This window comes from Mustela putorius, unplaced genomic scaffold (genome assembly GCF_011764305.1).
Source record: "Mustela putorius furo isolate JIRA1106 unplaced genomic scaffold, ASM1176430v1.1 tig00000135_pilon_pilon_pilon, whole genome shotgun sequence".
NCBI lineage: Eukaryota > Metazoa > Chordata > Mammalia > Carnivora > Mustelidae > Mustela > Mustela putorius.
In genome coordinates this window covers 3,701,919-3,723,647 of record NW_025421292.1, presented here as the reverse complement: position 1 = coordinate 3,723,647, position 21,729 = coordinate 3,701,919, and the positions used below count along the sequence as shown (strand labels likewise).

General features: G+C 58.8%; 1 protein-coding gene across 4 annotated transcripts; it reads left to right on the top strand.

Annotated features, from left to right (window-relative positions):
* The first annotated feature begins 376 nt into the window (after positions 1-376).
* TEAD3 (TEA domain transcription factor 3) lies at positions 377-20,919 on the top strand. 4 transcript variants are annotated; one of them, XM_045074761.1, is made up of 13 exons: positions 377-477; positions 9,706-9,957; positions 11,687-11,751; positions 15,203-15,265; positions 16,073-16,084; positions 16,664-16,801; positions 16,924-16,973; positions 17,516-17,577; positions 18,146-18,279; positions 18,462-18,635; positions 18,868-19,008; positions 19,086-19,238; positions 19,455-20,919. In XM_045074761.1, exons 2-13 carry the CDS (start codon positions 9,951-9,953, stop codon positions 19,566-19,568), a joined length of 1,113 nt encoding a protein of 370 aa, XP_044930696.1. In that variant the 5' UTR covers positions 377-477; positions 9,706-9,950; the 3' UTR covers positions 19,569-20,919. The 4 variants fall into 4 exon arrangements, with proteins under 4 accessions (XP_044930696.1, XP_044930697.1, XP_044930695.1 ...); XM_045074762.1 differs by lacking the exon at positions 15,203-15,265 and adding an exon at positions 14,962-15,024 and having other exon boundaries at positions 379-477; positions 18,176-18,279; XM_045074760.1 differs by lacking the exon at positions 15,203-15,265 and adding an exon at positions 14,962-15,024 and having other exon boundaries at positions 379-477.
* The last annotated feature ends 810 nt before the right edge of the window (positions 20,920-21,729 follow it).

The window sequence follows — 21,729 nt, the reverse complement described above, 5'->3', positions numbered from 1 at the left end:
GGCCCCGGGCCGAGAGGGAGGGCCCCGGAGGTCCGGGAAGAGGGGGAAAGGGAGAAATTCGAGAAACAAGCCTCTCGGGGAGAACCAGACAAACCGGGTCCGGGCAGGGCGGGCGCAGTCGCCAGGGCGGGGCGGGGTCTGGGGCCCGGAGAGTTGGGGGCGGGTTCCCGGGCGGGAGAGGGCGCTCCACCTCGGCCGCACCGGACTGGGGCGTGGGTAGGGAGCCCCAAGGCCCGTGCGCTCCGGCTCCGCGGGGTCCCTCGTGACGCGGCACCCCGACGGGAGTCCAGCGGGCTAGGCGGGAGCTCCGCCCTCGGCCCCGCCCAGGCCTGAGCCCCAAAACTGTGGTCGGGTCCTGGGCAGGTGGGGTAAGACCCGGCGTGCAGGGGGAGGTTGAGAGCATGGCACAGGAAGGCGAGGAGGGGAGCGCCTAGGCGCGGGAAGGCCGGGAGCAGCCACGGGTCGCGAAGCAGCGGGGTGAGCAGCCCGAGCGCCGACTGGGGGCGGCCTCGCGCGGCCCCGCCCCTCCCGGTCGGTGTCCGCCCCCCTGCGCGCCCCGCCCCCTCCTTCCCCTCAGCCCCCACCCCCCGCCCCGGCTCCTCAACACAAACTTTCCGTCCCGCTCGCTCCCTCCTCCGCGCCCGGCGCCTCCCGCTCCAGCCCGGCTCATTCCGCACATTCCGGCCAGCCCCCTCCCCAAGACCCCCCTTCCCCTGTCCCCCTCTCAGCTCCTTCGGGTCCGGCGGAGCGGCCCGGCCGGAGCGCCCCCCCGAGCTCGGACCAGGTAAGCCGGGCAGACGCGGGGAGGAGGCCCTGCTGGGAGAGGTGGTTTGGTTGGCTGGTTCTGGACTGGGGGGGCACTCAAGGGGGGCTGGGTCCCCGAGCTATTGTCCAGCTCGAGCCCGAGCCCCGGATCTGGGTGCCGGGAAGTTTAGAGGGAGGGGGGGGGGAGCTCTCCGGGAAGCCCCGCCCACCCCTCCCACCCCAACCCCCCCCCCGGCGACCCGGACGAGTTGGTCGGGGGAGGTCGGGGAGCCGGGAGAGTGTCCCCGGTGCCATCGCCTGTCCCTCGACACCCCAAACGTCCGCGTTTGGGGTGTCGAGGCAGGGGTCTGGGGGCCGCACGTTTTGGGGGGCCTGCCATCGGGGAGCTCGTACCCGGGATTCCCAGTCCCGGGCCCCGCCGCCCTTTGGACTCCCGGCTCGCGCGCTCTTAGAGCCGGCCCGGCCCCAGCTCCACGCAGGCCTAGGGCCCGGCCTCCCGACGCCCAGGCCGGCTCCTGCGCGCGGTGCCTGTAGCTGCGCTGGATTGTGGAGTGTGTCTGGGAGCGGAGCTGCGTGCCCTGGGCGTGCGCCCCCTGAGAAGCTGGGGCTTCAGCTCCTTTCAGTTCTGCCGCCCCTGTTGGGGTGGAGGTTCGGAGTCCAGACCAGGGCTCTGGGAGCCTGGCTCCAAAGAGGGCTGGCTTTGGGGCCTTATTTTCGTTACACTTCCTTAGAGCCCTTGTTTAGACTTTAGAGGGTTGGAAGGAGGCTTGTCCCCTCCACTACCACCACCACTGGGGAGGGAAGGCCAGGAGTGCCTGCCTGCATCCAGTTTTTAGCTAGCCAGGCCCCAGGGCAGTGTCATTGAGACCCCACTCTGTCACCTTTTTGGGAGATCTGCCCAGGGCTCAGAGATTTTTTCTGGACAAGAGGGAATGAGGCCTTGCGGGAGGACTTCTCAAGGGGCACTTCCTTCTGTGTTTTCTCTCCAGGTAGAGGCAGAACCAGGTCAGGCCTGGACTTGTAGACCAGGAAAGCAAGGGATGGGGGTAGGGACTGGACACAGCTTGAGGGGCTGGAGCTCAGGGCAGCTCAATGTATCCTGTCTCCTGTGGCCTGTGTATACACGTCTCACCCCAGTGCAGGGGGCCTGGACCTCCTTGGCTAGAAAGTCGGGGGCAGCCTGGGGCAAAAAGGAAATCTAGAGTCCCCCAAAGTTGGACATTTAGGGGGATTATGTGCTCCTCCCTTCCAGATTCTTGTAGCTCCTTTTCCAAGACCCTCCCCCAGGAGGGTGTCATTCCAGGACATCCTTCTGCGGTCTTGTGGATCCCTGCTCACCCTTTGGGCAGGGGACGGACAGATGTAACTTCTAGGAACTGGCTCACCGGTGAGGATGACTTCAGGGGCCCTGGATGCCCCCTCCTCAGGGAGAGGCTAAGAGCCAATGGGATTCTCAACTTCATGAGCCTTCCCCCACCCCCCTAGGGAGGGAACAATAATTAATCCTAATTAGCGCATTGGGACTGGGGACTGGCTCTGTAGGATGGTCAGTGATTGGCAGGACAGAGCTGTGTGTGTGTGTGTCCCCGTGTGGTCCCCCCCCCCCCCAGTCTGTCTGTGTGCTCCCATCCTCGCTCAGGTTTGTGGACCCTTTGTATTCTGGAAATATTAGAACCATTAGAACCAGGAGGGGACATCTCAGAGAGGATGTCAAGAAATTAGAGATCTGGTCCCAGCTGAGCCTTTAACCACCTGTGTCATCTTGGGCCTCAGTTTCCCTGCTCAAAACAAATGACTTCTCAGGTCCCCTATCTCTGAGCTCCTTCCAGTGTCTCGGTCTTCTAGTCAGTGGGCCTTGCTCCTTCCATTATGGACCATGAACCTGGTGAGGTCTGGAGAGGTGAGTGGACAATCAGTGATCTAAGGAAGAAAGTGAGGACAAACCAGGGGGTGACTGAGCAGTTTGTAAGTCTGGTGAAGTATGGCTGAAAAGGTTGCAGGCAGCAGGCATCGAGCAACAGGGAAGCCAGGTGGAGCTGGGGGAACTTGCCCTCTGCAGTGACCCTGGGGTCTGGCAAGGCTGGCCGGGGTGAATTGTGTTGCGAGCTCACATGGATGGCCTGCCTCTCTGCCTGACTCCCAGACCCTCTGAAGGGCTCAGTGTGGAAGCTGGAAGGGAACTGAAGCTATCAGTCTTGCCTACCTCCTCACTTAGGAAGTCTTGAGGAGCAGAGGGGTCCACCCACGATGAGGAGAGTGGGAAAGGGATCTGGGGTGCCAGACCCCAGGTTGCTGGGGAGCCTTGAGGAGAACCCTAAATGCTGCAGCTTTCTGTGGCAGTAGCTAAGAGGTTGCTGTCTCTTCCTATGTGGGAACTGCAGAAGTTGTGGGGTCCAGGTCTCCATGGACCTCAGAGGCAGCCCTGGAGCCATGGCGGGAGCCTCTCTGGTCTGAGGTCAGCAGATCACACTCAGCCCCATTCTCAGGGCCTTGCCCTGCCCTCACCTCTGTCCTGGTGTCATGCCAGCCTGGGCTTGTCTGCAAGAGAGGTGCTGCCCCTCAGGGGAGGACCGGAGAGGGGAACAGACTTTGCCTGTCCTTGAAGGGTCCCACAGGAGGCTGGAGGCCAGAGAATCCCTGTCCCTCCACAGGTCCCCAAAGCCTCAGCCCTTGAGGTTTCCTAGAGTGCTGATTGTTTCCTGTGCTCCCTGCCAGGCCTGAAAGGACAGGAAGCGATAGAGGGAAATGAGAGTGCAACCGTGTGTGACGCTGGACTTGTGTGAGAGAGAAACTGAGTGGGACATTCTGCGTGGGTGACCGGGACGGTGGGGGGTGCATGTGTGAGAGAACCGGCTAAAACCAGTTCTTGTGACTGCATGTGAGGCTGGACTTGTACAGGACAGAAACTGTGTGACACTGCCCGTGACTTTAGAACACTGGTGTGTGTGACTGATACTGTATGTACGTGGGAGCCACCATGAGTGATGTCCTGTGTGTGTGTGTGTGTGAAAGAAGTTGTACGCATGGTCTCTATGAGTGGCCACCACAGGGGACATGGCTTCTCAGTGACCAGCAGCGTGAGCCTGGGTCTGACCCCGCAGGGATCCTGATGCTCTGTGTGTGTGAGGGACACTGCGATTGTTCGAGAACGGGTGTCATTCTGTGTGACATCAGGTGCTGAGGGGTGAGCGCATATGATACTGTGCGTGCTTGTGTGTGTGTATATGTGTGTGTGTGTGTGTGCAGCACATGAAGTGGTCTCAGGTTTTTGGAGCTCTGACAGGCTGTGTGCAACTGTACGGGACACGTGTAAAACTTAGGACGGTGTGTGGCGTGTGTGAGGAGATGCATGGTGACATGCCGCTAAGCAGCTGTGTGAGAAGCTGAGTGAGGAAGAAAGTGTGTGGGGGGGACCCTGGCCTCTAGACCCTGCCCCTGCAGCCCTACACATCAGGGGACTGGTGTGGGGGACTTGGGGGCCTCCGTGGGTGGGCACTCTCTGTGGTTGCTGGGACCCGGGGCCAGCATGGGTGACAGCCATCAGGGCTGAGTCAGGCATGCCTGGGAGACCGTGTGTGACATATTTGGAGGCCCATGACCCTGATGCCTGGGGCATCTGCGCGGAGGACGGTGAACCCTTAAAAACAAAGAAAGAAAGTACTTAATGCCACTGATGTGCGCTTAAAAATGGTAAAGGGGATGTTACATGTGTTAGCGCAATGAAAAGCTTAAGAAGGAACAGGATAGGGACAGGTCACCGTGGATGTGCTGGACGGTGGCAGGCGAGCATGTGTGTGTGAGCGAGCAGAGCCACGAGGAAGCCTGGGTGTTTGTAGAGGACACTGTGACTATCGCAGTGGTGGGGGATCAGCCGAATGATGGGTGGCAGCTCGGCGGGTGACGCAGAGTACCAGAGGCTGGGGCAGGCTAAGAGGAGACCCTCGGGCGTGGCAGTGGACAACTGTGAAACCCGCTTAACCAAGCTACCCATGGGCTGCCGCCCCCACCCCCAGGCTGGACACCCGGCCCTCACTGGCGTGGGACAAGAGGAGACAGAAGGCGCCTGGCTGGCTCAGTTGGTAGAGTGTGCAACTCTCAATCTCGGGGTTGTGGTTTTGAGTACCACAGTGGGCATAGAGGTGACTGAGTTTAAAAAAAAAAAAAAAAAATGAGATGGGACAGAGTCCTAGAGTAGGGGTGAAGGGACATTTCCTACTGCCGGCGTTCCTCTCTCTCCTCCCTCCTCTCTGCGGAGGTTTGAGGGTTTGGAGACTCTACCTCCCACTCTCCTACACTGGTGAGGGGGTGGTGACAGTGAGGATGAGCTTTGGACAAGAAAGGCTGGGGGGGGGCATCCTGCCCCTTCTGGTCCACTAGGAAGCCTGTGCCCTGAGTAGTGGGAGTGGGTGGGTGCAGAGTCTTGATTCACAAATTGGAAGCACATTAATAAGCGGGAGAGAGGGGAGGAGGCTTCCCCACCTCCCTCCTAGTGGGCTCTGCAAATTGCTTCCTCCTGTAAAAATCTCGGCCCTGCCCCAGGGAGGAGGGTACTCCCTCCCCAGCCTGGCAGGGTGTGGCCACTTGGCAGGGTCCCCCAGGGGTCCTTGTGCTAAAGGCAGACACCATCCCCCTCCTGCCCCCTCTGCAGTCCCAACCAGAGCATGGCTCCTTCTAGGGTGGGAGCCTCTGGCAGCTGGAGAACAGCTGGCCCCGCTGTGGGGGCGGGTGAGAAGGAAGAAGGGAAAGGGAGAGGGGGTGGGGAGCTTCCCTCCCCATCCTCAACCCCCTAGTGGGTCAGCCCAGCCCAGGTTTGGGGTGGGAGATTCGGGATGCAACTGCTGATTTCACTAATCTTCCTTCATTTTGAGTGACTGTTCTCCCTCCAAATGAGAGCTGTGGGCCCTGCAGGAGTGGACAGCTGCTGGCCAGTAGACCCAGGAGGGTCACTGGGCTCAGTGTGTCCTCCCAGTGGGACTGGTATGGAAGGAAGGGTAGCCAGGGACTTGGGGATGACACCCACCTTCCTTGACTGGCCTTGTCTCCGTCCCCGTCAGAGCAGAGGGCTGGGGGAGCCCAAGCTTCAGGCCAGTCTCCCCTACTCCTTTGAAAGGGAGGTGTAGGGCTGGGTGGTCTGGAGGCTGCCGCTGCCGCGGCCTGGGGTGGGGGTTGGGGGTGGGAGGGAGCTAGGACCTGTGCAGCTGCCCAGGGCAGGCCTCCATCACTGGAGCTGTCCAGCCAGTTATTCCAGCAGTCTGGCCCCAGGGTGGGGAGTGGGCAGCAAGGGGCCCCTTATCTCCCCCGGGGGCCCCAGAGCCTGCTCACCAAGCCTCCTAGCTCCCATCCCTGCCGCCACCCAGAGGCACCTTCTGACCTCAGAAAGCTGAGGGCCCTCACAGAGGTGAAGCCGGAATGGCTGGTCTGACGGAGGATAGAGGCAGAGTGGGCCCCAGGTCCAGGGGTGGGGGCCTGCAGCCTTTGGTAATAACGGGCCTCTGAAGAGAGACATAGGAGGTGGTCTTGAAGACGTGGGACAGATGGGACAGGAGTGGGGTGTCCTGGACATGGCCCTGTTGTGGCTGACCCTGGGCCCCAGCAATGGCTTTCCTGACACTCCTTCCTTCTAGGGTCTGTCCTGAACTCTGGGCTCTGTTGTCGGCTTATATGTACATAACTCTCTCTCTCTTTCCCTCTCTCCTCCCTCACTGACTGCATCTGAGTTTATTGATCTTCCCCCTTCCTGCCCTTTTTAGCCCACTAGCTATGTACTTCCATCTCTCTCGGTCTTGGTCTCCGTCTGTCTGGGTCTGTCAGCCATGATTCCGGCCTCCACCATCTCTGGATCCAACTCTCTTTAGCACCCTCCCTGTTCTGTCAGCCTGCCTCTCTCTGGATCTCTCCTCTGGGGCTCACTCCGAGGTTTTGTGGGGATTTTGTCTCTGGGTATTCTCTGGGACTCTCCTGTCTCCCTTGTCTATTTTCTTATCTGCCTGGCGGGGTCTGTCTCCCTCTCTTGACCCCACCCCCAAGTCCCTCCCAGGCTCCACCCCCTCGTCCCTCACTTGGGTCCTCCTCCCAGTCTCCCACCCCTCTGGGTGGCACAGCCCAGCACATAGAGGTTCAGGACAGCAGCATGAGCACCAGTAGGCAGCTAGGGGACTCCCACCCCTGCCAGCCCTGCTCTGTACGGTGGGGATGATGTGATGGTCAGCCCTAGGCTGGGGCCACCATCTCCCCTGCAGGGTGCCTGAGCCCCGCGTTTGTCCAGGCCAACCTGCAGCTGTCCAAAGAGCCCGCAGTCCCCCAGGCTGGGTCCCCAGCAGTGTGAGGGTTTAAAGAGAAGGGGGTGGGCAGGTTTCAGTGCCCCTCCCACAACCTCCAGCCTGACTCCTGAGCGCTGCAGCAGGACAAGGACCCCAGTTCAGTGCCCTGCCCGGCACAGCTGCCCACTCGCCGTTACCCACAGGGGTGCCTGGGCCCCGGGGTACAAAAAGTTATCATCCGGATGTCAGTCCGGGCCCCCACAAGGCATACTTGCCTACGTGGGCTCCAGTGCCTGGTTGTGCGGGGTTGGGGGGGTCACCTGTGTGCCCCTGTGTTGGTGCCTTTGCCCACAGGAGTGTTCCTAGAAAGTGAGTCTTGCATGTGCCCGTGAGCCAGCGGAAGGGACGGTGGTCCCACTTGTCTCCTTGACTCGTCCTTGCAGCCGCCCCCTGGGCTCCCCTCCCCCTCACCAGCTGCCAGCGGTCCCAGCCAGGGGCCGCCTCCCCGCGCCCCCCCCCCCAGTCTGTCCCAGCTCCCAAGCCCTGCTGTGTTCGCCATATTTGGCCACAGTGCTCCTGCGGGGGGCGGGGCGGGGTTGACATCACCCTGAGAAGGGGGGGGCACTGCCTGGAAGAGGGGAGGCGGGAAAGTTGCTTTGCAAAGTCTGGGGCTGCCAGGGCCCCCCATGCACTGGGCCCCTGCTGCTCTGAGGGAGGCCTCAAGAAAGGATTTGGGGGGAATGGGTTGAGGACTCTGCTGGGAGGGGTTGTAGAGCACCGCAGCCCCTCTCCTGCCTCCCCTCTGACAGCCTGTGGCAGTGTCATATCCTGGGGGAGGCTCTCAACTACCTCAATATGGGCGCCCCTGGGCTCCCAGAGTCTCTGTGCCCTCACATTTTTATTCCAAGAACTTGGCCTCAGGAGTTGAGGAGGGGATAGGGATCTAGCTTCCTGGGGGGTGGGGGGGCTTGGGGAGAATGGCCTGGGAATGGAGGAGTATGGCCCCTCTCATTGGTCAGGAGCAAGGCTTCCCCTCTCCCTGGCTGCCTCTGGTGTGGGAGAGCTCTTCCTCCTGGTCTTGGGGGCCTCACAGAAAGGGCTACAGCTGGGTGGGGGTCCTTGAAGCAGCTCCAGCCTCTGGGCTAGAGGGGAGGCCCAGAGCTGGGCCCCCTGGGCGGGCTCAGGGTGGTTGCCTCCTTTCTCGCTCCAGGTGGTGAAGCTTCTCGGCTTCATTCCCTCTGGTTAGAAGACTAAAGCCAGAGTGCCCGGCTCAGAACCCAGCTCTAGCTCTTCCAAGCTGTGTGTCAGACAAGTTGCTTAACCTCTCTGTTCTCTGGTTTCCTCCTCTGTAAAGTGAGGCTAATAATAGTCTCCACCGCATAGGTTATCGTGAGGATTAAATGAGTCAATGTGTATAAAATCCCAGAACAGGGCCTGATGTGGGGCAGGTGTTCTCATTAGAGTAATAGTCTTGACTCTGTTCCATCTGATAATCCGGCCCCCTAGACCCTCCCCATCCCATGCCACTAGCGATGCTCGTCAAGCCTCCCTAAATAAGCAGGTGGCCCAGCACAGAGGACCCCTATCCATTTGGCAGGACCTGGAATTCTTGTCTGAGGGGAAAGAATTCCTTTCCACAGCTTCCGAAGGATCTCCCACCCCTCTACCCTGCCCACCCCCCCGACCCCACCCTAGCTCTCCCTGCAGACCAGAGCCAAGTCCCTGGATCTAGCCATCTGGGGCTCCTAAGCTCCCCGGACACTGGGCATGCAGAGTCCGAGGCTGAAGGGGGTGTGGGGCTAGCCTTGGAGCTACGTGTGTTGGGGGGCCTGCCGGGTGTGGTCTCGGTTAATAACCCAGCCTGGCATGTGCAGGGAACTCGGAGCTTAGAGAGCCCTGGCTCTTCTGCGATGTGGGCCAGGGCAGGGGCGGGCGTGTGGGTGGTTTATGGGCTGCTGTGGGGCGGGAGGTGCAGGAACAGGAAGTGGGATGGAGAAGCCAGTGGGGTTGAGCAAGGCTGCAGGCCCGGCACCTTCTCGGCTGCTCCCTTGCCGGCCAGCATCGCTCCCTCCTTGCGATTCCTGGGCGTCTCTGCCCACTGTTTAGGTTCTGCTGGGCTCCTGGGAGTTATCTTTTAGGGAAGTCAAAACCATACCCTTCCTGGGTCCCAGGCCCTCCCCCTCCCACAGGGGGTCCTCAGCAGGGTTGCACTGAGGCTAGGGGCGAGAATGAGGGGGCTGGGGGTCTGGGGCTGCCATCGGGGAAAGATCTGGCAAAGTCAGAGCCAAGCAATCTTCCTGGCAACTCTGTTCATCACGACTGTAAGCCCCAGTGTCCCTTCTGAATAATGGGTATCACTCCTTGCCCTCCCTGCCTTAGTTTTGAGGATTAAGTGAACACGAATATGCTTTGTGCCCGCAGAAGTGCTGTGTAGATATGAGGTATTGTGGTTGGTCCTTTGTCTGACCTCATTTAATTTTAAGCCTCACAACCTCAAGGAGACCTTTTCCCCCTCTTAGGGGACCAAAGCTAAGAGAGGTGAGGTAACTCATTAAGGCTGCAAAGCACGGAATAAGCCTGGTTGCCTCCACCTCCCCAACTGCAGCACCTGTCCCCCGGCTGGGAGATGACTGTGGTCTGGGAGAGCCCCGGCCCTCACCCGTCTGTGTCTGCCCTGCAGGCTCCGGCGGCCCAGTGGGCTCAGGCCCAGAGCCCAGAGCAACCAGCACAATAGCGTCCAACAGCTGGAATGCCAGCAGCAGCCCCGGGGAGGCCCGGGAGGATGGGCCTGAGGGCCTGGACAAGGGGCTGGACAACGACGCAGAGGGCGTGTGGAGCCCCGACATCGAGCAGAGCTTCCAGGAGGCCCTGGCCATCTACCCACCCTGCGGCCGCCGCAAGATCATCCTGTCAGACGAGGGCAAGATGTACGGTGCGTGTAGGGAGACACGGGACACTGGCTGTGGCTGGAGGAGGCAGCCTGGCCCTCCCGCCCCTCCCCCTGCTCTCTGCCCCCTCACCCAACCGGTTTGGCGAAGTCCTGTGGGGCCGCCTGCCAGCCCGCCACGGGCGAGTCTGGGCGTGTGAGCCTGTGTGTCTGGGTCCTCCTCATAAACAAGCCAGGCTGGCCCCCTCCACCAGATTGGGGCCCACACCTTGACACCCCGTCTGCTCCTCCTCTCCTCCCCCTGCTGGCCTGCAGGTTTCAGGGTGACTCAGTGGACATAGGAAACTGGGTCAGAGCCTGGTGCTCCAGAAAGGCCTGGGAGGGGGTCCCTTCCCACATGTGGGGAAGCCCGAGGGGTGAGACCGGGGTGTCCTACTGGCGAGTTCTGTCCAGCGTATGGATATGGGGTCAGAGCAGGCCACGCTGTGACAAGGGCCTGTGTTAGGAAGAGGGCTGAAGGGACACGGGGACTCCTTCATTCCTCAGACACCCCCCCCACCCCAGCTCTCTCTTGCTCTCCTGGCCTGCTGTCTGCCACCTTGCCCATCTCTTGCCTCCAGAAGGGAGTGTCCCCCTCTTGTCCAGCCCTGAGAGGGCTCTCCCAGAGCTGCATTTTTGGGATAACTCAACCCTTCTGGGCCTGGCTGCTTGCCAGCTCCCTCCAACCCTCCATGGCAGCCTATGGCTGAGTGAGGCAGGCCCTGGGCCTGTCCCATCCTGGCGGCTAATATCGTGGTGGGGTGTGGAAAGGAGACAGCTGGGCCAAGTGGTAAGGGCTGCCGCAGCCCCTGTCCCCAGCAACTGTGCCGCGCCCACTGGAGCCCTGGAGCCCCCTCCCAAGGCAGGCAGATGTCCCCGGGTGCTTCCCCGATGGCTACCTCCCAGATGGCCGGGGCAGCCCCACAGGGTATGTTTAGACAGGGCGGAGGGAGTGGGGTGGAGAGGGGCAGGCAGGAAGGGAGGAGCAGTGGGGCTGGTTCTGTCATGGAGGAGGAATCTGGAGAATGTGGCCCTTATGGGGAGCTTGTGGGGTTGGGGTCTGGGGGCCTGGACTGGGGGGATAAAAGGTATTGAATCAGCATCTGTCAGCACCTCACAGGGCAGGAGAGACACTGGTAAGCCGGGACATGGGGGTGACAGGCTCAGGGACACAGTGATGGGCTCAGGGACATCCTAACACAGGCCATCTGTGTGAGAGGTATGCTGAACACACTGAGCCCTTCCTGCCCATTTCGCCAGAGAAGGGAGGGGACTTGTCCAGGGTGTCCCCTCATTGCAAGGACATCTAGGACAGGAACCCATCTTTCAGACTTTTGGGGACATGTGCAGCAGGCCTCGATCGCACACAGATGCTTACACTTAGAGATTCCGAACTCCCGTCGTGCACAGAGGGGGATGGAGGTGCCACCAGGTCTAGGAGTGAGCAGCCCAGCTATCTTTCTGCAGGGAAACCTGTTGGGCCCCTGACCTTGTCCCCTCCCACCCTGCTGTCCCCTACTCACACCTCCCTCAGCCAACAGCCGCCCAGGTCCTAGGGCTCCCCGCCACCTCTCACACACCTGCGTGTGCCTCCTGAAGTGAAGAGGGTGGGGAGGGGGCAGGAGGGTGGTGATGGGGGAGGGGGTCTGTGTGTTTTGCAACAGAGGGTGTGGGGTCTGCAGCCACCAGCAGCCCCCCGTGGCCAACTCTTCATTTTTCTCTCACCCCATGCCAGGTCGAAATGAGCTGATTGCACGCTACATTAAACTGAGGACCGGGAAGACTCGGACAAGAAAACAGGTAGGGAGAGGAGGATGCGCGCTCCGGGCCCTCTGCCCACGTGCGCACCCTCATCTGCCACCATCGGCCCCTCCCTGTCCCCCTTCCTCTCCTGAGGGACTTCACACTCCCCGGCCTGTAGAGAAGGAGACGCCGCCCTCTCTAAGCAGCCACCACGCCGCCCAAGGCCTTGGGGGTCAGTGACCAGAGATGAGCCCCATGGGGCAGGCCGGTGTGGTCACTGCCCGGAGTGGCCCCCTGACCAGTCAGCGAGGCAGACGGTGATAGTGACACACGGGTGCAGAGCAGGGCAGCATGGCCAAGCCCAGAGTGAGTGTGTGTTGTCAGAGCCTAGACCCGGTAGGGGAAGGGAGGAGGGGGTTGCTGTGCATTTTTAAGACGGAATTTGGGGTTCAGCCTGGCAGAGAAAAGGGGAGAGGTTCTAGCAGGCTGAGGAAGTCAGATATCCTTTGAATCCCTGAACCCCCAGGGTGCTTAAGGTTATGTGAATCTGTGTATTCCTTGCAGCAGCCTCGGAGGTAGGTCTAGTAATCCTTTCCATCTTCCAGATGAAGACATGGGGGCAGGGGGGCATTAAGTAACTTCCTCCAGGTCACTCAGCTGGTAGGCAGTGGATCCAGGATTGAGTCCACTGGGCGGAAAGAGCCATCCGTCAGCAGTGCGGTGCATGGAGAGAGGGGTGGGAAGTGCTGAGGACAGGGAGAGAGGTTGGCCAGAGGCCTGAGGGACAGCTTTCCCCCCGGGGCAGCTGGGTGCCATGGAAGGGACTAGAACAGGGAGTGGCAGGTGGCAGCTGTCGAGGAATGCTGGCCCGGGAGCAGCTGGGGCAACGGATGAGGGAGAGCCAGGCAGAGGCAGGGACAGAAGTCCGCTGTGGTGGTGGCCAGTGTGGTGGCAAGGTTGAGGGAGGCAGTGGTGGCAGGGAGAGATGACTGGGCGGCTTCCCATCCTGCAGGAAACCCAGAAAGGGGGCTGCTTGGGGTGGCTGATGTGCAGGGGTGCCCGGGAGAGAGGCAGGCTAGGCGCAGAGACTGGAGGACCAGAGGGTGCCTCTGATCCTCGGCCCTCCCACCCTCCCTGTCTGGTGGGGTTTGGACCTGGCACCCCCACTTTGCCAGATCCCTACATGTGCAGATGACAAAGCCGACCCGTCCCATCCCACCATCTCGAAGGTTCTGAGTCCACGCCCTCGTTATGGGAGCAGGGGCCTCCCCCATTTGCTCCGGCGTTTATCAATCTTTCTCCTGGGGCAGTGTTTATTCAGTGAGCAAATTCTAGAGCTCTGCCTCTGTGCTTGGCGCTAGGGATACAGCAGGGGGACCCCACCCACAGGGGCCCTGTTCCTGCAGCCTGGGACTGTAGTGGGGAGGGCTGACTCATCAAATCCCCAAGTTCAAATACCCTCACCCCCACCTGTGAGCAAGGGGTGCCTTCCCCTCAGTTTCTGTTCCTCGGCCATTAAATTAGCTAATATGGGAAGACACTTAGAACAGAGTAAGCATGATGGAAGAATGTGCCGCTGCTATTGTCATTAATGTTACATCTTGAAGAGCAGAAAGCCAGAGCGCCTGGCTGGCTAGTCAGTAGAGCAGATGACTCTTCATCTTGGGGTCATGAGTTTGAGTCCCACATAGGGTATAGAAATTACTTTAAATAATGAAGTCTTAAGAAAAATTAGATAAGTCAGTAGGTAGATAGATAGGACAGACAGACCCATCCTATGTTTGCGAGGACAGAGCACATCTTTATGTGTTGCAAAGAGCAACCAGATGACAGACCAGGGTTTTTGTCTCACTTTTGGTTGAAAAAATGCAGTGTTAGGGTTTTTAGAGATACATACAGCAATTAATAGCAAATGCAATGCCTCCATGCTGGAAAAACAGCTAAATATTACATTAGGATTAAGTCCCATGTGACTTTCAGCTGTCACAGTCTTGACCGTTTGGCAGTGGTCCTCTGTGCTAAGGGTCAGAAGAATCCTGGGAGCATAGCTTGGTGGTGGAGCAAGTTGGCTCGGGAGTCAGGCCGCCTAGGTTCAAACCCTAGCTCCAGCCCTCCACTGTGGGACCTTGGATAAACTGCTTAACTGCTCTGTGCTCGGGTTTCTTCATCTGTAACTTGGGGGATTATTTTAGGACTGACTTCTTAGTACAGGTCAGATGAGGTATGTGTAAAATGCTGAGAACAGTCTAGTGCCTCAGTAAATGTCACCGTTGTCATCATAGGAAGTGACAGGTAACCCTGCTGGACAAACATCTGATTCTGGGGCCCAATGAGGTAGACTGAGGCACAGCCATCTGGGTCCTAACCAGCTAGTGGTGGTGGGGCGCTGTGGGGAAACAACAGACATAGTAACTTTCAGGTTATGATTAAAAAGCAAAAGAAGCTGTATCTTAGTGGGGATAAAAACAACTTTGCAGAGAAAGCCCACAGCCATTGTATATCAGGAGCTCAAGTGAAGCAGCCTTGGGGATCCATGTGTTCCCTTCTGTTTTCCTGGGGAAAATAGGTTCTTTGAGGCTTAAGGGTCAGACCCTTGACCATGTCCTGGCAGTGGGGCAGGGAGAGCTTTCATGGAAGCCATGGCCCAGATGGATGATCTGATGTCCAGCAGGAGCTGTTGGTTATGGCTGTTATGTTATGGCTGTTGGTGATGCCAGTCAGAGAAAAGTATCTCAGGGCGCCTGGCCAGCTCAGGCAGTAGAGCCAGGGTTGTGAGTTTGAGCCCTGCATTGGGTGTTAAGATGACTTGAATAAATAAAGAACCTTGAAAGAAGAAAAAAAGATAAGAAAAAGGTGCCCCTCTAAGAATATCAGTGAAAAAAAGTCATTCATCTTGGAAAAATAAAAAGATATCCCTTCTCTGGGTTAAATGGCAGCCTGGCACCACGGCACATAACTTAAGTGGCAGAGCTTGGGCTGGATTTTAGCCCTTACTGGGTTAGATCCTCTTGTGCAGTGAATGACCTGTACAACTGTACGCAGTGGTCCTAGAGGCTATGGCAGGCTCTTGATCAAAATAGGGCCAAGAAGAGAGCAGAGAATTAGCAGGGTTCAGGGATGTCTGCTTACAAGGGCCCCATGGTTCCCCCTGGCTTCCATTTGGTCCCAGAGACAAGGGCTGGGATGCTCCTTGCCCATGACCACCCCATGCCGTGCCTCCTCACTGTCTGTGTTTTCCTCTCTGGCGGGGCGCGGGGCGGCCCCTAGGTGTCCAGCCACATACAGGTTCTAGCTCGGAAGAAGGTGCGGGAGTACCAGGTTGGCATCAAGGTATGTTGGGCACCTGACCAGGGCCTCCGGTCCCTCCTTGGCGCCTCCACCGCTATCTCTGCACAGCTCAGGCCTCTGCTACGGCCGGCTCTCACTATGCCTCTTTTCTGGCTGAAGCTCTATTCTTGCCTCTTCTGCCCTTTCTTCTCTTTTTCTCTCTTTCTCTCTCTTTCTACAGGTCTCTAGCCACTTGCAGGTTCTAGCCAGGCGGAAATCTCGAGAGATTCAGTCCAAGCTAAAGGTAGGGGTTCCCCTGCCACTTGGCCTGGCCCTGCTGCTTTCTGAGCGCAGGGCAGAGAGGCAGCTGGAGGGCTATGGTGGGTTGGAGGGTGTCTCAAACGCAAACAGCAGCATGAAGCCCAAAGGCCACTTCTGGCTACAGAGGGTCTCAGCCCTTGGAGACTAAGCAGAAGCCCAGGGTGACAGCCAGCCCTATAGTGAGGGAGAGGAAGACCATCCGGGGGCCACTAAGGCCCACCTCTCTTCTTCCTTTTCCTTTTCCTCCTTCCTAATTGCTGCTTGTTAATTGCACGGGGCCTTCAGATGGGCAGGAGGAGACACGGGCACACTGGCCAGTAGAGCTGCTGTGGTGGCCCTGGCTCTTCCTTGCACTGGATGCTCAATCCTGGCTGCCCTGCAGCAGAGGATCTCAAAGCACAGGCTCAGGGCCCCTGTAAACTGTGGCTTCTCCCTGCTTCTCGGCTGCACAGCAGGCTGGGCCTCGCGCTCCAGGCCCCTGGGCCTGTATCACAGCTCCAGAGGACACGGACAGACCCCCGGGGGCACCAGCGTGGTCCGCCTTCTAGGTCTCCAGCCTGCCCTCCCTCAAATCCTGCCCTTTGCAGGGCACCCCCAGCTAGCAAGCCCTCCCCTTGGGTAGCAGTGGGGAGGTGGGAGGAGGGTCCACAACTGCCTCTGAGCTCCTCTGGGATCCTGAGACCCAAGAGGCTAGTGGCTGTTGAGTGGATGGGGGTGGAGGAGGTCGCGTCCCTACCCTATGTCACCCTCTTGTGTGCCTCTTCTAATCTACCTTCCCTCTCCTTTGCAGGCCATGAACCTGGTGAGTAGTCTGCCCCTCCCCTGGGGGATGAGGTCAGGGGGAGAGCACCTAACACAGGATTTCCAAAGTATGAATTGTGAAATCAACTTAATAGGGTTGGCAACCAGCACTGTTTAAAAATGAGATAGAGTGGTTCTCAAACTTTAGCACGCATCAGAATTGCTGGGAGGGCTGGTGAAGACAGATTTCTGGGCTTCCCCTGCAGAGTTTTTGAATCAGTGGGTCTGGGCTGGGGCCCGAGAATTTGCATTTCTAAGCTTCCAAGTGATGCTGGTACCATCTGTCCACAGACCATACTTTGAGAACCAGTGATGACACAGAATAGGAAATAGAGGAGTGCATGACAGATAACATAAGGGGAAATGTTTGGGTATATACTGGGTTATGGAATAAAATAAAATAATGTCTCAAAATGGACTGTGCTCAGAGGGGTGATGTACTCAGGAGATAGGCCCCGGCAGGGGCTGAGACTCTCCTGAGCCAACACAACAGAGCTCTAGGACCTGGGAGGGGCCCCAAGGCAAGCCCTAGCCCCATCTCTGACCTGGCCCATCCTCACACGGCCTCTCTCCTCCCCAGGACCAGGTCTCCAAGGACAAAGCCCTCCAGAGCATGGCCTCCATGTCATCCGCCCAGATTGTCTCCGCCAGCGTCCTACAGAACAAGTTCAGCCCACCCTCCCCTCTGCCCCAAGCCGTCTTCTCCACTTCCTCACGGGTACAGGGGGCCTGGGAGGGGTGGGGGTTGCTGAGGTGAGGGAGGGCCTTTGGGGCTGGGCGGTGGCGGTAGGTCTTGGATGCTGAGGGGCCGGGCCCCTGGTCTTTGTCCCCTCTCTCTAGTTCTGGAGCAACCCCCCTCTCCTGGGACAGCAGCCTGGACCCTCTCAGGAGTGAGTATTGTGGCCCATCCCTCTCACACCCTCGCCACTGGGATGTCCTCTTTGAGCTGGCTTCCAAGCTTTAGTTCAAAAATAGAGGATGGGGAGCACCCGGAAGAGAGCCACACATCTGTCTGTTCTCTCATGTGTTTGTTCATTCATCCACCTCCTCGTCCACTTGCCGTCCGTTTGCCCTTTGGTCACTTCTCCCTCGGTTGCTCCCTGGGTCAGTCTCCGAGTCAGCACATGGGGGAGTTGAATGTGCTGGGTTCCCTCAGTTCTAAGAGGACTTTCATCCTCAGACACACCCTCAGTTTCATGGGCAGCTCTCAGGGTGGGGTTTAAAGGCCGCATTCAGCGTGCACCTCAGTTGTAAGATGCAGCAGGGTTTCATAAAAGCTCAAGTGTGGAGAAAAACCCAAAGCGGGAGATTTAGCCTCTCTACATGCACTTCTGGGCCTTTGCAGATAGGTGGGGTGGCTCCCTGTGGAGACCAGATCAGGGTGGTGTTGGGGGGGAGTGACCCTCTAACCAGGCTGCACTCCTGTCTGCAGCATCAAGCCCTTTGCACAGCCAGCCTACCCCATCCAGCCACCCCTGCCGCCGACGCTCAGCAGTAAGTCCCCTGCACAAGACCCTTAATGCCCCTGCACACCCACTCAGCTGCTCAGAAGGCGGGGGGGGGGGGGGGGTGGCCAAGGCCTGCATGTGTTTATAGGGGGAGGGAGAGGGGCGTGGTATTGATAGGGCATTGGGACCGTCAGGGACAGGCCCCTTACCTTTTGCAATGTCGTACATATCAGTGAAGATACTACATTTATGTATGTTTATAAAATTCTTCTCCAGAGATACACCAAAATCTTAACAGAGGAGCACTCTGTCTGGGTATTGGGATTCAGGATAGTTTTTATTTTTCCCTTTTTACTTTTCCGTTTGAATACACATTAACAGTGACCTCTAAACTACCCCCCGCCTATGTATAGTACCTGGGGCCACCGTGCACAGTTGTGCGGGTTGTACACTGCATAAGGAGATGGGGCAGAGGGGTGGGGGTGCCGCCCATGTTCCTACCCGAAAAGGGCCCCATATTGTAGTTAGCACAATGGCTCGGCTCACTGCAGCCGGGGGCAGCTCCGGATGTGAGCACACGCCCATGCAGTTGAGGGTCCATCTCGCCCTCCCAGGTTACGAGCCCCTGACCCCGCTCCCCCCAGCTGCTGCCTCCGTGCCCGTGTGGCAGGACCGCACCATCGCCTCCTCCCGGCTGCGGCTCCTTGAATATTCCGCCTTCATGGAGGTGCAGCGAGACCCCGACACGGTAACGTGCCTGAGGGTGGGGGTGAGGATTTGCGCAAGCCTGGGAGACCCCGGCGTGGTGGGCCAGGGCCACGGCTCTGGGGGCCCGGGCCGGGGAAGCCCCGGGGCAGTCGTGTCCCAGTGCAGCCCTCAGGCCCGCGGCCCCGCGTGTTCTCCTGACCCCGTCCCGGGCCCTCCCCACAGTACAGCAAACACCTCTTCGTGCACATCGGCCAGACGAACCCCGCCTTCTCCGACCCGCCGCTGGAGGCTGTCGATGTGCGACAGATCTATGACAAGTTCCCCGAGAAGAAAGGTGGACTGAAGGAACTCTATGAGAAGGGACCCTCTAACGCCTTCTTCCTCGTTAAGTTCTGGGTGAGCTGCCCTCTCTGCTCCCGACCACCTCTTCCCCAACCCATTCAGCGCACCAGGCCTACCCCGCCCACAGGGGACCCTGTGGCCTGTGGGCAGGGCGCTGGCCTTAATGATGGGCCCTGGGGTGGAACACCGATGTGGCTCGGCGAGCCTCCCCTGTCCTCGGCAAAGCCTCCCCTGGCCTTGGCCCACACCTGACGCTGGCCTGGCTCACACCTCCACCCCTTCCCAGGCGGACCTCAACAGCACCATCCAGGAGGGCCCCGGAGCCTTCTATGGGGTCAGCTCTCAGTACAGCTCGGCCGACAGCATGACCATCAGCGTCTCCACCAAGGTGTGCTCCTTTGGCAAGCAGGTGGTGGAGAAGGTAGAGGTGAGTGGGGGCCCGGGGTGGCGCAGAGGGGCAGGGAGCAGGCCCGTTGGGTGACGCCTTCCCTGTGCCACACACAGACGGAGTACGCCAGGCTGGAGAACGGCCGCTTCGTGTACCGCATCCATCGCTCCCCCATGTGCGAGTACATGATCAATTTCATCCACAAGCTGAAGCACCTGCCGGAGAAGTACATGATGAACAGCGTGCTGGAGAATTTCACCATCCTGCAGGTTGGGGGCGGGTATAGGGTGCGTGGGGGGCACGGGGGCCTCACTTAAGGTGGGGGGCAGCCCCAGTGCTCGGTTGAGAAGACTGCTGTCCAGAAAGGAGAAGGGTCTTCTCAGGCTCAGGCCCAATCCCACCCACCTCCCCCTAGTCCTCCTACCCCCTTGGCCAGCGGTGGCCCTGTGCCACCTGATCCCTTGCATCCTCCTATTGGCCCCCAGGTGGTCACCAGCCGGGACTCCCAGGAGACCCTGCTCGTCATTGCTTTCGTCTTCGAAGTCTCCACCAGCGAGCATGGGGCCCAGCACCATGTCTACAAGCTCGTCAAAGACTAGGCCACTCTTGGCCCCAGTACCAGGATCCAGGACAAGCATCTTTTCCACACACCTGCCTGGCCCCCCACCCCCACCCAACTCCCACCTCCAGAGGTCTGGGATTGAGGACTCATCCTGCCTACCAGGCCTCAGGCCCAGGACCCAGGAGGCCTCCCCACCTGCCACCCAGCACACACACTCCCTGCCACTGTTCTGCGCTTTAATTGTGGGAGAAGAGAGGAGGGCTCTGTGGTGGGGCAGCCCGCTCCGGATGCTGAACCATCACCCAGCTCTGCCCAGCCTCCAATGAGCGGGCTCCAACCCCTTCGGGCTCAGGCATGTGTGGCCGGCAGGGGAGGGTAGAATGGAGATCAAGGGGGTCAGAGTGCAGAGGCTCCAGGAAGGAGAGTGTTGAGTTGGGGCTATGGTGAGAAGATGAGAGAGGGGCCCACACCTTCTTGTACCTGCACTGTGCCTGGCCCTGTTCTCAGACCCTGCAAGGTGAGCATGGGTCTGGATGTCTCATGTGATGGGCTGAGACTCCGAGAAGTTGAGAGACCGGTGCAAGGGGGGCAGAGTTGGAATTCTTACCCGGGGCTGCCTGTCCCCAGAGCCCAGGTATACACTACCTCCCTGGAGTGGGAGAGCAGCCACAGGGGGTGAGAGACAGGGTCTGTACAGGGGGCTGGAGCCAGCCAGGTTGGGGGGCACCTTTCAGGGGAGCAGCTGCTTCTGACCAGCAGGAAAAGAGGAGCAGCAGGTACTTGGCACCTGTTAGGTGCCCTCTGTCAGCCCGTAGTGTGGCCAGGGCCTCAGGAGCCCCTATGCGGACCTCCTCCAAGCTGCCCCAGCCCACATCTGGGACCTGAGCCCCTCAGCACCTTCCTGACCAGAGAAGGCCCCCAGGGGCAGGCTCCAAAATAGCTCGGCGGGTCAAGTAGGAAGCTGGAGTCCCCGCCTATGGGCAGACCAGCGTTCCAGGGACAAGGGGTAGCAGGAGGATTTGGTATTTTCAGATGGCCAAGACATGGATTTGGTGAACCCTCGGTGCGTTCACTCCCTTACGTTTCTCTCCACCTCCAGTTTCCCAGGCCTGGAGCAGCAGCTCCCCAGACCCAGTTTTGGGACTGAAGGTTCACCCTTTCCCTGCTGCCCCTCTCCAACACCCAGGCCCCTCAGCCGGCCTGGCCTGTCTACCAGCCGCCTCTGGGCATTTACGAGTTTCATATGAAGTACTGTGCCCCTTCCCTTCCTTACATGGCCTGCCCCTGAGCTTCCTGAAGGTCCTCACAGTTTGCATATCGCTCAGGCCACTTCCAACCCCAACCTAGGTTTTATAATGTATATTATATTTTTTTGTGTATTTTTTAAATCCAGCTGTGATGGGTTATATCGTAAACATGGCACAGGGCTGGGGCAGGGGTCCTCAAGGCCCGGCTCCTGCTCCAAAAAAAAAAAAAAAAAAAAAGAAAAAGAAAAAAAATTAAAGTTATTTGTTTGTGGGTTAGTTGTGTGACCAGTGTGTGACAGACTTCTCCAGATTGGATTATCTTCATGTTGGTGCTCCTGCCAGATTAGATCCTGATGTGTCACCCCACCCACTTACCCTTGCCCATCTTGGCTTGTGGGGGGGCATCCATACCCACACTCAAAATAGGTATGATTCAAAGATCCCTTAAAGTTTTGCAGACTCCTTTCTCTGACGCCTTCCTGCTGGGAGTTGAATGCTAAAATGTGCCCAGTGCTGGCCTAGGTTCAGTTGTTAATTGTCTCTTTGAAGTGACTTGCCCAAGGTCACACACTTCTGAGATGGAGCCCCTGCTCAATCCCCAGTCTTCATGTGGCTACTCCTGGTTCTCACTGGATAGCAGAGAAGAGAGCCTCAGGGAGGATGAGTGCTTTCCTGAGGGAATGGCTGCTAACAGAAGCCAGATTCCAACATGTTCCTGTCTGCCTGGCTGAGCCCTGCTCTCCCCGCTGAGCCGGCTTGTACTCATACAGCAGGGACCAGAGAAAGGGGAGGGTAAGGGGACATAAGTTATTTATCTAAGGCTTAGATTTAAGTGAACATCCTATATTTCCATTTGCTCAACCAAGTTTGCAGATGAAGTTAAAGGTTCTCTTCATTGAACCGGTCACTGGCTATATACCAAGATTTGAATCTGGTCAGCCTGACTCTCAA

What these genes read in the sequence shown, in the direction of transcription:
- TEAD3 (XM_045074761.1), top strand. An exon ending in CCTGCCGCCGACGCTCAGCA is followed by an intron (nt 17,578 to 18,145) that starts GTAAGTCCCCTG and finishes TCGCCCTCCCAG; the next exon opens with GTTACGAGCCCCTGACCCCG. An exon ending in AGAATTTCACCATCCTGCAG is followed by an intron (nt 19,239 to 19,454) that starts GTTGGGGGCGGG and finishes ATTGGCCCCCAG; the next exon opens with GTGGTCACCAGCCGGGACTC.